This window comes from Oncorhynchus mykiss, chromosome 9, assembly GCF_013265735.2.
Source record: "Oncorhynchus mykiss isolate Arlee chromosome 9, USDA_OmykA_1.1, whole genome shotgun sequence".
In the NCBI taxonomy this organism is placed as follows: domain Eukaryota; kingdom Metazoa; phylum Chordata; class Actinopteri; order Salmoniformes; family Salmonidae; genus Oncorhynchus; species Oncorhynchus mykiss.
The window spans coordinates 75,501,194-75,515,489 of NC_048573.1; the positions used below are offsets into that span (position 1 = coordinate 75,501,194).

General features: G+C 43.0%; 1 protein-coding gene across 9 annotated transcripts in view; it reads right to left on the bottom strand.

Annotated features, from left to right (window-relative positions):
• Positions 1 to 6,013: 6,013 nt before the first annotated feature.
• Positions 6,014 to 14,296, bottom strand: part of LOC110531287 (putative uncharacterized protein DDB_G0290521) — a 117,925-nt gene continuing 109,642 nt past the window's right edge. For 2 of the 9 annotated variants that reach the window (XM_036989045.1, XM_036989043.1), the window contains 4 exons: positions 12,067 to 13,766; positions 11,548 to 12,011; positions 10,539 to 11,434; positions 8,496 to 10,249 (listed from right to left, as the gene is read on the bottom strand). In XM_036989045.1, coding sequence (XP_036844940.1) covers positions 13,691 to 13,766 — 76 coding nt within the window. In that variant the 3' untranslated portion in view covers positions 8,496 to 10,249; positions 10,539 to 11,434; positions 11,548 to 12,011; positions 12,067 to 13,690. Of the gene's footprint in view, positions 8,456 to 8,495; positions 10,250 to 10,538; positions 11,435 to 11,547; positions 12,012 to 12,045; positions 13,767 to 14,296 lie in introns of those variants that run through there. The other 7 variants (XM_036989049.1, XM_036989047.1, XM_036989048.1 and 4 more) reach the window with 7 other exon arrangements.

Sequence of the window (14,296 nt, forward strand, 5' to 3'; positions counted from 1 at the left end):
ATTGGAGGCATGGCTTTGTGATAGTTTTTTTTGGGGCGGGCACCGTTAAGAGTACATTTTATTCCTGTTCATCAAGTTAAGTTCGTACACCGCAAATGACAACGTTCCTTCAATATTCATGCATATTACATACAAATTTCCAACATAATATTAACATTGTTGATTACATATAGTGTTAAAGTGGTAACTATTCCAACTTTGGGATCTTCACAGGCTCTTGAGGAACTTGTACAACTCTGTTATCCTTGTTGAAGCAACAAAACTGTCAGTGTTAACATGTGTTGACAATACAACAAAACAGATGAACAGGAATGACATTTACTGTAACGGGTGGCCAAAAAAAAAGATCTATCTTATAGCCACACCCTTACTAAGCCACGCCTCCACTCCAGGGTTCCTTCAGGAACATTGAAAAAATACTCACATAATATAGAAGAGACACAAATTTGAACCATTGACAAGCAATGGTTTCCTTGAGGAACTCCAGGGGTTCCTTCAAGATTTACAGGGTTCCACTAGTTCCACTAATTCTAAGAGTGTAGGGTTGCAAAATGCTGGTATCTTTCCCAAAACTTTCCCAAAAAGTCCTGTGGAAGATTCCTGGAATAACGAGGAAATATGAGAATCCTGGAATTTTGCAACTTTAGTAACTAATGATGAAAGAACGTCAACAGTCTTGAAATGTGAGGGAATCTCTAATAACATTTTAATTCATTTTAATTCATTCATAATTCAATTAATTAATAAACAAGTCTAAAATCATGCAGCAGATAGAGGCATTCTTCTTCTGGTTCATTTATTCATATAAAATCTTTTTTTTTTTTTTATAAATAGTTTAAATAAATACTTGAAGGTACTGTATTGTATAGGTGTCTTTAACCACACCAGTGGGGGCCTTCAGCCACTGAGTTGTACACATTAATCACTTTCTTAACTCAGCAAAAAAAAAGAATCGTCCTCTCACTGTCGACTGCGTTTATTTTCAGCAAACTTAACGTGTGTAAATATTTGTATGAACACAACAAGATTCAACAACTGAGACATAAACTGAACAAGTTCCACAGACATGTGACTAATATAAATGGAATAATGTGTCCCAGAACAAGAGGGATCAACATCAAAAGTAACAGTCAATATCTGGTGTGGCCACCAGCTGCATTAAGTAGTGCAGTGTGTCTCCTCCTCATGGACTGCACCAGATTTGCCAGTTCTTGCTGTGGGATGTTACCCCACTCTTCCACCAAGGCACCTGCAAGTTCCCGGACATTTCTGGGGGGAATGACCCTAGCCCTCCCAGATGTGCTCAATGGGATTGAGATCCGGGCTCTTCTCTGGCCATGGCAGAACACTGACATTCCTGTCTTGCAGGAAATCACACACAGAAAGAGCAGTGTGGCTGGTGGCATTGTCATGCTGGAGGGTCATGTCAGGATGAGCCTACAGGAAGGGTATTACATGAGGGAGGAGGATGTCTTCCCTGTAACGCACAGCATTGAGATTGCCTGCAATGACAACAAGCTCAGTCCGATGATGCTGTGACACACCACCCCAGACCATGACGGACCCTCCACCTCCAAATCGATCACGCTCCAGAGTACAGGCCTCGGTGTAACGCTCATTCCTTCCACGATAAACGCGAATCCGACCATCACCCCTGGTGAGACAAAACCGAGACTCGTCAGTGAAGAGCACTTTTTGCCAGTCCTGTCTGGTCCAGCGACGGTGGGTTTGTGCCCATAGGCGACGTTGTTGCCGGTGATGTCTGGTGAGGACCTGCCTTTACAACAGGCCTACAAGCCCTCAGTCCAGTCACTCTCAGCCTATTGCGGACAGTCTGAGCACTGATGGAGGGATTGTGCATTCCTGGTGTAACTTGGACAGTTGTTGTTGCCATCCTGTACCTGACCCGCAGGTGTGATATTTGGATGTACCGATCCTGTGCAGGTGTTGTTAGACGTGGTCTGCAACTGCGAGGCGAATCAGCTGTCCGTCCTTTCTCCCTGTAGCGCTGACTTAGGCGTCTCACAGTACGGACATTGCAAATCATTGCACAGGCCACATCTGCAGTCCTCATGCCTCCTTGTAGCATGCCTAAGGCACATTCACGCAGATGAGCAGGGACCCTGGGCATCTTTCATTTGTTGTTTTTCAGAGTCAGTAGAACGGACCCTTTTGTGTCCTAAGTTTTCATAACTGTGACCTTAAATGTCTACCGTCTGTAAGCAGTTAGTGTCTTAACGACCGTTCCACAGGTGCATGTTCATTAATTGTTTATGGTTCATTGAAGCATGGGAAACATTGTTTAAACTCATTACAATGAAGATCTGTGAATTCATTTGGATTTTTTCGAATTATCCTTGAAATACAGTGTCCCGAAAAAGGACGTTTATTTTTTTTGCTGAGAATAACTTTCTACAATGCAGCATGTTGACATGACATGATCACTATTGTTATCTATATATGGTACCACTATGGTGACAAACAATCTCTCTCTCTCCCCCCCCCCCCCCCCCTCTCTCTCTCCTCTCTCTCTCTCTCTCTTCTCTCTCTCAGACAACACTTCACTTCACAAATCACCTTCCATTTCTACAATCAGCGATAATTATCCAAGTCATGAATATGATCAAAAATAATCCCTGCTGGTTTGACAAATAGCACAGTGATCACAATGCGGAGCATTGTTTTCAGTCAGAAAGAGCGACGGTTCTACCTGCACTGTCGGTTGAGGGATGAGGGACAAGTGTCCTGTAGGAGGGACGACTCCTGACGTAAGACAGACAATTAAATGCAGTCTGGTTTACTGGACGTATGTGCGTTACAGTGGGGTTAAAGGTCGGGTTGCAAAATTCCGTTAACTTTCCCACATCCTGGTTGTAGGTTCTATATGGAATTGTTTTAAGAAGGTCATACCAAGGGTCATTTATCAATTAAATTTTGAATTTTAAGACACTTTGAAGAATCCCCAAAATATATATAAAAAATATTTGCTGAATTTTTTGGGGGGGCCTTACTGCTATTAGCCAATACAAACTATGGTTGAATGGCGGGAACCCGGTTACTGAGATTTACCTGGATTTACTGCCCAAAACCACTCCTTTTTCCTGGAATAAATAACTGCGAGAATCCGGTAAATTATAATAATTAATTCATATGAACAGCATGGTGTGAAATGGAACTGTTAAATGATGTGCGATGTCTAAATCTGTCTTCTCTACGGCCTCTGATGAATCATCAACGCTCAGGGTGGGGACAGACGGCCCATCTCAGACAGACAGCCCATCTCAGACAGACAGCCCATCTCAGACAGACAGCCCATCTCAGACATACAGCCCATCTCAGACAGACAGCACATCTCAGACAGACAGCCCATCTCAGACAGAAACTCCCATCTCAGACTGACAGTCCATCTCAGACAGACAGTCCATCTCAGACTGACAGTCCACCTCAGACAGACAGCCCATCTCAGGCAGACAGTCCATCTCAGACAGACAGCCCATCTCAGACAGACAGCCCATCTCAGACAGACAGCCCATCTCAGACAGACAGCCCATCTCAGACAGACAGTCCATCTCAGACAGACAGCCCATCTCAGACTGACAGCCCATCTCAGACAGACAGACAGTCCATCTCAGACAGACAGCCCATCTCAGACAGACAGTCCATCTCAGACAGAGAGCCCATCTCAGACAGACAGTCCATCTCAGACAGACAGCCCATCTCAGACAGACAGCCCATCTCAGACAGACAGTCCATCTCAGACAGACAGCCCATCTCTGTTCACAATGCTGTTAGATTTACAGTATCATCTCATCATGGAGATTTGTTTCCATGTGACAGGTTGGCCTACATTTGCAGCAGCAAATAGTCTGTGCTACAGTAACATAAAGACTGAAAGGTGTCTAATTTACCATCATCCATCTGGGGGTCAGGGGTCAACTTGTTGCAGCTGCAGAGTTTTAAACCCGCCTATTCCTCGAATATAAATCAGACCACGCGTGAGCACTCTCTCCCAGTCCTTCTCTCTCTCCATCAATTCCATTCAAATTGCATCCCAAAAAAAATCATCCTGTTCCAGATTGATATATAGCCCTAGCTTACCTCTTTCAGTTAACATATTAAATGTAGTATTAGCCTTATAATTAGTTAATTAATGATGGGTTATGCATAACTTATATCCTCTGTCTCTTGCGCAACACCCAAAGCACCTGTGCTCCGCTGGCCTCTCCTTAAAAAAAACGTTCCTTAGCTCTTGGAGTCCCATGCAGCAAAATCTAGACTATAATAGCTTGCTGGAGATTATGTTTTTTTTCTCGCATTTCTTATACCAATAGACTATTAGAAGAGCTCTTGTTTGCTGAATGTTGAATACAGAAGCCAATAGAAATGATGAGTAGTTTGAAAGAAGATCGATGGCGGTATATAGCAGTTATTATTGGGCCCAATTTGGACATTTTCACTTAGAGGTGTACTCACTTTGGTTGCCAGCGGTTTAGACATTAATGGCTGTGTGTTGAGTTATTTTGAGGGGACAGCAAATGTACACTGTTATACAAGCTGTACACTCACTACTTTACATTGTAGCAAAGTGTCATTTCTTCAGTTGTTGTCACATGAAAAGATATACTCAAATATTTACAAAAATGTGAGGGGTGTACTCACTTTTGTGATAGACTGTATATGAGCTTTCATGTTTTTATTTTGTGTGTAACGTGCAGTAGCCTATATCATATATGTATTGGATAACAACCCAATCATTTGACATATGACACTCAAAACAATTAGCCTACTGGAGCTAGTTTCATTGATTTACCCAAGAGAGCATATAGCTAGCTACAGTATGTATTGGATAACAACACAATCATTTGGCCTTTTTTTGTTGCTTGGACTCATTAAATGTATTAAATATATGTCTCATCAGGCTCAGGTTACATCAGGCTCAGGTTACATCAGGCTCAGGTTACATCAGGCTCAGGTAGCTTCAGGTTAGAATGTTCTATCAAAGCTCTAATCAAATCCAGATAGTGGCCTATTTACATGTTTTATAATGCTTTTGAAGGACATTTCCGGGTTTTGGTGATTTTTTTTCTCGGTATGGAAATTTTTTTCTACTAAGCTATATGGAATTGTTTTAAGAAGGTCATACATAAAAAAAAAAAAATGATATTTGAATTTTGATCTTATTAAGACCCCCTGAAGTATAAAAATATATATACACTATATGAAAAGTGCTATTAACCCATTTAAACACATTGAAAAACAGATTCACTACATGGAACAACAGAAAGCCCCCCCCCCCCCCCCACACCACTAAAACATCTAAAAGAAGTTTGTTCTGAAGCGCCTGTCCTATAAGAATCATAATTCGTTTGTTGTATTTAACACATTCTTTTTTTTAGCACTAGATAGTGTCCATACTGTATATACTTCTATTCATTTTTTTTAAAACTGGTACCGGGAGACTTTTCAGATAAGTGTTGTGAGGCCTGTGGGGCCATAACAACATGTACCTTTACACAGAGGGGTCATATGAGTGTGTCTGACGCTACAGACAGAAGTTACCGACTTCAGCCGAGGCCCAAGATGCTTGTGTGGGTCGCAGAGCAAAAAAACGCAGAACACCATCGTGTTCGTGTCTCACCTTTCCGTAGAGAGAAGAACGATTTTCGAGATGTCTCCTGGTCTGATAAACACCGCTCTAGCTCTGTCACCTTTCACCTCAGATGGGATGTCTCCTGGTCTGATAAACACCGCTCTAGCTCTGTCACCTTTCACCTCAGATGGGATGTCTCCTGGTCTGATAAACACCGCTCTAGCTCTGTCACCTTTCACCTCAGATGGGATGTCTCCTGGTCTGATAAACACCGCTCTAGCTCTGTCACCTTTCACCTCAGATGGGATGTCTCCTGGTCTGATAAACACCGCTCTAGCTCTGTCACCTTTCACCTCAGATGGGATGTCTCATGGTCTGACAAACACCGCTCTAGCTCTGTCACCTTTCACCTCAGATGGGATGTCTCCTGGTCTGACAAACACCGCTCTAGCTCTGTCACCTTTCACCTCAGATGGGATATCTCATGGTCTGACAAACACCGCTCTAGCTCTGTCACCTTGCACAGCAGATGAGGAAGTGCGACAGAGGCAGATGTGCTGATTTTAATTGGGATATTTTTATTATGCTAATTAGATTTATGAGGTGGCGCGGACATTGACAAGCCCTTTCTCTTCACTTCCATCCCCTTGGTAACAGAAGACAGGTGTGATACAGTGGTTGCCATGACAGCAATCAGAAACAGGTGTGATAAGAGTACGCAGTTCCAGCTGGAATCAGGGCACTCAATTAAAACATTCCATTTTTTTTTTTAAGCACTGGTGCTCCTAACTTTTAAAAGTTAGGAGCACAACATGAAATTTAGGAGCACCAGAAATTGAGATGCAGCCTTATTGGGCCTATATGTTGTACCCTATAAACAAAAATGTAATACTGTAAAGATCTTAACTTCTTATAAAAGCTAAGGCGTCGATACAAATACCTGTCATTGAAATTACAAAGTAATTTGTGGAATATTAGGTATTTCTCTAATTGAGATGCATTGCATAGAATTGGTACACTGTCTCTTTAAAAAAAAAGTCAGGTTTGCGGTGCAAGACCGCTGTCATAGAAACCAAGTTGACACGCCAGTCGGGAACTAATAAAACTCTGAAATTAGTTTCCAGTCGGACGTTTCCTGAGTTTTCTAGCTTCGACTAGCACGTCAACACAGCATCATTCATCGCTATCATCCATTACTCTACTGAAGAAGCTATCCCTTTTTATTTTATTTCTGTTCCCTAAAATGTTTGGATATACCGGTGAAGTTACCGGGTCATTAGCTTGCTAGCCAATGAGGTTACATGACTGAACAAAATGTAAACACATGGTTAACGATGTCGACGAGCGGTTCGTTTAACAACGACCCACGACAAGGTTTATTATCGGTTGTTGGTTAGCAAACTTAGCCAATTTGAGCCATATTAACATTGACATGCAATTAGTCAAAACATCTCAAAATAAGAAATGTATGATTCCCCACATGACAGTTTCTTATCATTGTTGCTAGCTATCTGTCCATCCAGAATCCTAACAAGACACAACATTCAAACAACTTCTGCCCCGTGCGCATAGTTTCCGTGACGTTGTCAGCCAACCCGTCATTATAGGAAGATGAAATGCTGCGTCGGTAATATGGGTCAGATCTTTTGATCTAGTTGGGCAAACCGTGGTAGTGCAACCATGACGTTAACCAAATGTGCACTCACTTGATTCTCTAGGGCACTGGGAAACAACGGTACAGCCAAGCCTTATCATTACACCAAGTATTAACCCGGGAGATTTTTTTTCCCGAGTCGATCACAAAAATCAAACTCCTGGTCGCACAGCAAAATATTTTTTTGTCGGATTGGTCGCACTTTAGAGTCCTGGTTTGAATATTCCTCGATTCAGAAGGGAAATCTGGGAATCCTCCAACTGGCATTTCAGGAAAATCTGGGAATTTTGGAAAAGTTAACCTGAATTTTGCAACTCAACTGTTAACATTGCGAATCTCCGTCCATAGTACCTGCAAGAAGTCCACATCCAGGGACTGATCATGACATGATGAGCAAACAAGACAACACACTGACTGTACAGTGACTGACTTACTGATTACCATAGTGTCTAACACTACTGCACTCTACAAAAGGGAGAAAAGGAAGCTAGAGATCCCTTAATGTGTATCCCAAATGGCACCCTGTCATCTATATAGTGCACTACTTTTGACCAGAACCCATACAGTACTGCATATAGGGAATATAGGGTGAAATTTGGGACATAGACCTTTACACTACGCTCCACTACACTAACTAAGTTAACCTAGCTGGTGTCTGGTTAAGGAACTACTTAACTGCACTAACTAATGCTAAGTAACGTCACTATGTAATGTTACACAACCAGAGAGGTTTGGATAGTTCATGTCCTGTTCCTGGGACTGTAGTGCAGAGTCTGTGTAGCCTAATGTATCTGTACAACACAGAAGTGGGTTTCACTATTCAATAATATGTTACATCTCCTTGAGTTATTTCTAAGAATACACTGACAAAGAAACATGATGTTGTCATGTACGCCGACAGTGGATAATATCAATGCTGTACATCAAAGGTTGTAGTGGTCTTTAGAGACAAGTTACGGGCCAACTGGACTCTAACCACCTCTATGCTAGTGTCCTATATCTAACCACCTCTATGCTCGTGTCCTGTGTCTAACCACCTCTATGCTAGTGTCCTGTATCTAACCACCTCTATGCTAGTGTCCTGTATCTAACCACCTCTATGCTAGTGTCCTGTGTCTAACCACCTCTATGCTAGTGTCCTGTGTCTAACCACCTCTATGCTAGTGTCCTGTGTCTAACCACCTCTATGCTAGTGTCCTGTGTCTAACAACCTCTATGCTAGAGTCCTGTATCTAACCACCTCTATGCTAGTGTCCTGTATCTTACCACCTCTATGGTAGTGTCCTGTATCTAACCACCTCTATGCTAGTGTCCTGTATCTAACCACCTCTATGCTAGTGTCCTGTATCTAACCACCTCTATGCTAGTGTCCGTCATCTAACCAACTCTATGGTAGTGTCCTGTATCTAACCACCTCTATGGTATTGTCCTGTATCTAACAACCTCTATGCTAGTGTCCTGTATCTAACCACCTCTATGCTAGTGTCCGTCATCTAACCAACTCTATGGTAGTGTCCTGTATCTAACCACCTCTATGGTAGTGTCCTGTATCTAACAACCTCTATGCTAGTGTCCTGTATCTAACCACCTCTATGGTTGTGTCCTGTATCTAACCACCTCTATGCTAGTGTCCTGTATCTAACCACCTCTATGCTAGTGTCCTGTGTCTAACCACCTCTATGCTAGTGTCCTGTATCTAACCACCTCTATGCTAGTGTCCTGTATCTAACCACCTCTATGCTAGTGTCAGTCATCTAACCAACTCTATGGTAGTGTCCTGTATCTAACCACCTCTATGGTATTGTCCTGTATCTAACCACCTCTATGCTAGTGTCCTGTATCTAACCACCTCTATGCTAGTGTCCTGTATCTAACCACCTCGATGCTAGTGTCCTGTATCTAACCACCTCTATGCTAGTGTCCGTCATCTAACCAACTCTATGGTAGTGTCCTGTATCTAACCACCTCTATGGTATTGTCCTGTATCTAACAACCTCTATGGTAGTGTCCTGTATCTTACCACCTCTATGGTAGTGTCCTGTATCTAACTATCTCTACTCTAATGTCCTTATCTAGCCACCTCTATGCTAGTGTCCTGTGTCTTACCACCTCTATGGTAGTGTCCTGTATCTTACCACCTCTATGGTAGTGTCCTGTATCTAACCATCTCTACTCTAATGTCCTTATCTAGCCACCTCTATGCTAGTGTCCTGTGTCTTACCACCTCTATGGTAGTGTCCTGTATCTTACCACCTCTATGGTAGTGTCCTGTATCTATCCATCTCTACTCTAATGTCCTTATCTAGCCACCTCTATGCTAATGTCCTGTGTCTTACCACCTCTGTGCTAGTGTCCTGTGTCTTACCACCTCTATGCTAGTGTCCTGTGTCTTACCACCTCTATTCTAGTGTCCTGTATCTAACCACCTCTATGCTAGTGTCCTTCATCTAACCACCTCTATGCTAGTGTCCTGTATCTAACCACCTCTATGCTAGTTTCCTATATCTAACCACCTCTATGCTAGTGTCCTGTGTCTTACCACCTCTATGGTAGTGTCCTGTATCTTACCACCTCTATGGTAGTGTCCTGTATCTAACCATCTCTACTCTAATGTCCTCATCTAGACACCTCTATGCTAGTGTCCTGTGTCTTACCACCTCTGTGCTAGTGTCCTGTGTCTTACCACCTCTATGCTAGTGTTCTGTGTCTTACCACCTCTATTCTAGTGTCCTGTATCTAACCACCTCTATGCTAGTGTCCTTCATCTAACCAACTCTATGGTAGTGTCCTGTCTCTAACCACCTCTATGGTATTGTCCTGTATCTAACCACCTCTATGCTAGTGTCCTGTATCTAACCAACTCTATGGTAGTGTCCTGTATCTAACCACCTCTATGGTATTGTCCTGTATCTAACCACCTCTATGCTAGTGTCCTGTATCTAACCACCTCTATGCTAGTGTCCTGTATCTAACCACCTCTATGCTAGTGTCCTGTATCTAACCACCTCTATGCTAGTGTCCGTCATCTAACCACCTCTATGGTAGTGTCCTGTATATAACCACCTCTATGGTAGTGTCCTGTATCCAACCACCTCTATGCTAGTGTCCTGTATCTAACCACCTCTATGCTAGTGTCCGTCATCTAACCAACTCTATGGTAGTGTCCTGTATCTAACCACCGCTATGGTATTGTCCTGTATCTAACAACCTCTATGGTAGTGTCCTGTATCTTACCACCTCTATGGTAGTGTCCTGTATCTAACTATCTCTACTCTAATGTCCTTATCTAGCCACCTCTATGCTAGTGTCCTGTGTCTTACCACCTCTATGGTAGTGTCCTGTATCTTACCACCTCTATGGTAGTGTCCTGTATCTAACCATCTCTACTCTAATGTCCTTATCTAGCCACCTCTATGCTAGTGTCCTGTGTCTTACCACCTCTATGGTAGTGTCCTGTATCTTACCACCTCTATGGTAGTGTCCTGTATCTATCCATCTCTACTCTAATGTCCTTATCTAGCCACCTATATGCTAGTGTCCTGTGTCTTACCACCTCTGTGCTAGTGTCCTGCGTCTTACCACCTCTATGCTAGTGTCCTGTGTCTTACCACCTCTATTCTAGTGTCCTGTATCTAACCACCTCTATGCTAGTGTCCTTCATCTAACCACCTCTATGCTAGTGTCCTGTATCTAACCACCTCTATGCTAGTTTCCTATATCTAACCACCTCTATGCTAGTGTCCTGTGTCTTACCACCTCTATGGTAGTGTCCTGTATCTTACCACCTCTATGGTAGTGTCCTGTATCTAACCATCTCTACTCTAATGTCCTTATCTAGCCACCTATATGCTAGTGTCCTGTGTCTTACCACCTCTGTGCTAGTGTCCTGTGTCTTACCACCTCTATGCTAGTGTTCTGTGTCTTACCACCTCTATTCTAGTGTCCTGTATCTAACCACCTCTATGCTAGTGTCCTTCATCTAACCACCTCTATGCTAGTGTCCTGTATCTAACCACCTCTCTGCTAGTGTCCTATATCTAATCACCTCTATGCCAGTGTCCTTCATCTAACCACCTCTATGGTAGTGTCCTGTATCTAACCACCTCTATGCTAGTGTCCTTCATCTAACCACCTCTATGGTAGTGTCCTGTATCTAACCACCTCTATGGTAGTGTCCTTCATCTAACCACCTCTTTGCTAGTGTCCTGTATCTAACCACCTCTGTGCTAGTGTCCTATATCTAACAACCTCTATGCTAGTGTCCTGTATCTAACCACCTCTATGCTAGAGTCCATCTAACCACCTCTATGCTAGTGTCCTGTATCTAACCACCTCTATGCTAGTGTCCTGTGTCTAACCACCTCTATGCTAGTGTCCTGTATCTAACCACCTCTATGGTAGTGTCCTGTATCTAACCACCCCTATGCTAGTGTCCTTCATCTAACCACATCTATGGTAGTGTCCTGTATCTAACAACCTCTATGCTAGTGTCCTGTATCTAACCACCTCTGTGGTAGTGTCCTATATTTAACCACCTCTATGCTAGTGTCCTATATCTAACCACCTCTATGCTAGTGTCCTATATCTAACCACCTCTATGGTATTGTCCTATATTTAACCACCTCTATGCTAGTGTCCTATATCTAACCACCTCTATGCTAGTGTCCTGTATCTAACCACCTCTATGCTAGGGTCCTGTATCTAACCACCTCTATGCTAGTGTCCTGTATCTAACCACCTCTATGCTAGTGTCCTGTATCTAACCACCTCTATGCTAGTGTCCATCTAACCACCTCTATGGTATTGTCCTGTATCTAACAACCTCTATGCTAGTGTCCTGTATCTAACCACCTCTATGCTAGTGTCCATCTAACCACCTCTATGCTAGTGTCCTGTATCTAACCACCTCTATGCTAGTGTCCTGTGTCTAACCACCTCTATGCTAGTGTCCTGTATCTAACCACCTCTATGGTAGTGTCCTGTATCTAACCACCTCTATGCTAGTGTCCTTCATCTAACCACATCTATGGTAGTGTCCTGTATCTAACAACCTCTATGCTAGTGTCCTGTAATTAACCACCTCTATGCTAGTGTCCTATATCTAACCACCTCTGTGCTAGTGTCCTGTATCTAACCACCTCTATGGTATTGTCCTATATTTAACCACCTCTATGCTAGTGTCCTATATCTAACCACCTCTATGCTAGTGTCCTTGTATCTAACCACCGCTATGGTAGTGTCCTATATCTGTGTAAGGGGTAGGGGGAAGTAGCGCCTAGCGAACTATAATGCCGCTGGTTGTTCCTATTTCGATATTTACAGAATGTCTGGATGGGGATCAGTGTGAGACCATGGTTACCCTGTTCTGATTAGATTTGAACCCCATGTGTAACGTTTTCTAGCCCCACCCATCCCTTGGCCTTGCCATAGCTTACTATTCACACTCAATATGAGTTGACTTACGAGTCTTACTGGGTTTGGGGCAGACATAATGTTTCTATGTGTTTATGCTGCGAACTACTAAAGGGCCATATCATTTCGGTATTCTCTAATGAGAAAAGGGAAATCTAACTAAAATATGTTTTAATTTAAATAAATATTTTTCTTCAGATATTTTGCTCATAAAGCATAACTCTTCTGTTCACAAAACATTACAATATTTTAAAGTTTAAGGAGTTGAAAACTAAGAGCTTTTCTTGGCACTGAATCAGGAAGATGTTATGTATTTCTCATTATTTTCCCGTACGGTTAGAATAGAGTTAAACCCACCATGTCCTCTCTCACTGAACGATAAGAGGGAAAGAGGAAGGTTCACAAGGAGATGAAGAAGAAAGAGTGAGATTTAAAGGAGTAAAAAGAGACAGCATACAGACACTAGAGGGCAGTATACAGGAAGTAGATATATATGAGCTACAGAAAGAATCTAAAGGGTTCATTTTCCGTTTTGTTTCTTTCTTCCGTCGTCTCGTCATCAGTTGACCCGGGCCCGGCGCCGTAGGTGAGTTCTCTTCACACACTGCCAAGGTCAGAGATCAGACTGCCTACGCTACACTTCAACGGTCAGAGTCTGAGGGGGTCAACCGATCAGGACTGCCTTGTGTCATTCGGAGTTAGGCAAGGTTGTAAGGGTGACATGCTGGTAAGGACAGGGAAGGGAGGTACAGTAAAATCTGGCATGTAAAGATTCAGTCCAGAGATAGTCCAGACGAGAGCTAGTCCAGACCAGAGATAGTCCAGACCAGATCAGTCCCCAAGTCCCCGACTACAGTTCAGTGTAGCTGAGCTCCTGCCTTGTCTCCAGCCAGGTTTGTGCGTTTTAAAAGTTTATATATTTTTCAAACCCCGACCAACGAGTTGTGTCCAGTTGTTGCCCTCAGCGTTTTCTCCGTAAGGTTGTTTGGAGGTCAAGGGTAAAAAACGGGAAGGAGGTTCAAGTGATCGGCTGGTTACCTAGAGGACGGGCTACTGCACTCAGAGGCGGGGCAACAGAACTGATGGGCGATGTCATCATCTTCGTCCTCTCTGGGAGAGGGACGGTCCATGGTAGCATGGGTAGAGAGAGACAGACAGACAGGGGTTGAGACAGAAGCAAAGGGATGGGGAACACAGAAAAGCAGAGTGAGAGAAGGAAGGAAAGAAGGGAATATAGATAAAACCCTAGTGTTATAACTCCTCCTCCTCTAGTTATAACTCCTCCTCTAGTGTTATAACTCGTCCTCATCTAGTGTTATAACTCCTCCTTCTCTAGTTATAACTCCTCCTCCTCTAGTTATAACTCCTCCTCCTCTAGTGTTATAACTCTTCCTCCTCTAGTGTTATAACTCCTCCTCCTCTAGTTATAACTCCTCCTCCTCTAGTGTGATAACTCCTCCTCTAGTGTTATAACTCCTCCTCTAGTGTTATAACTCCTCCTCCTCTAGTGTTATAACTCTTCCTCCTCTAGTGTTATAACTCATCCTCCTCTAGTGTTATAACTCCTCCTCCTCTAGTGTTATAACTCCTCCTCCTCTAGTGTTATAACTCCTCCTCCTCTAGTGTTATAACTCCACCCC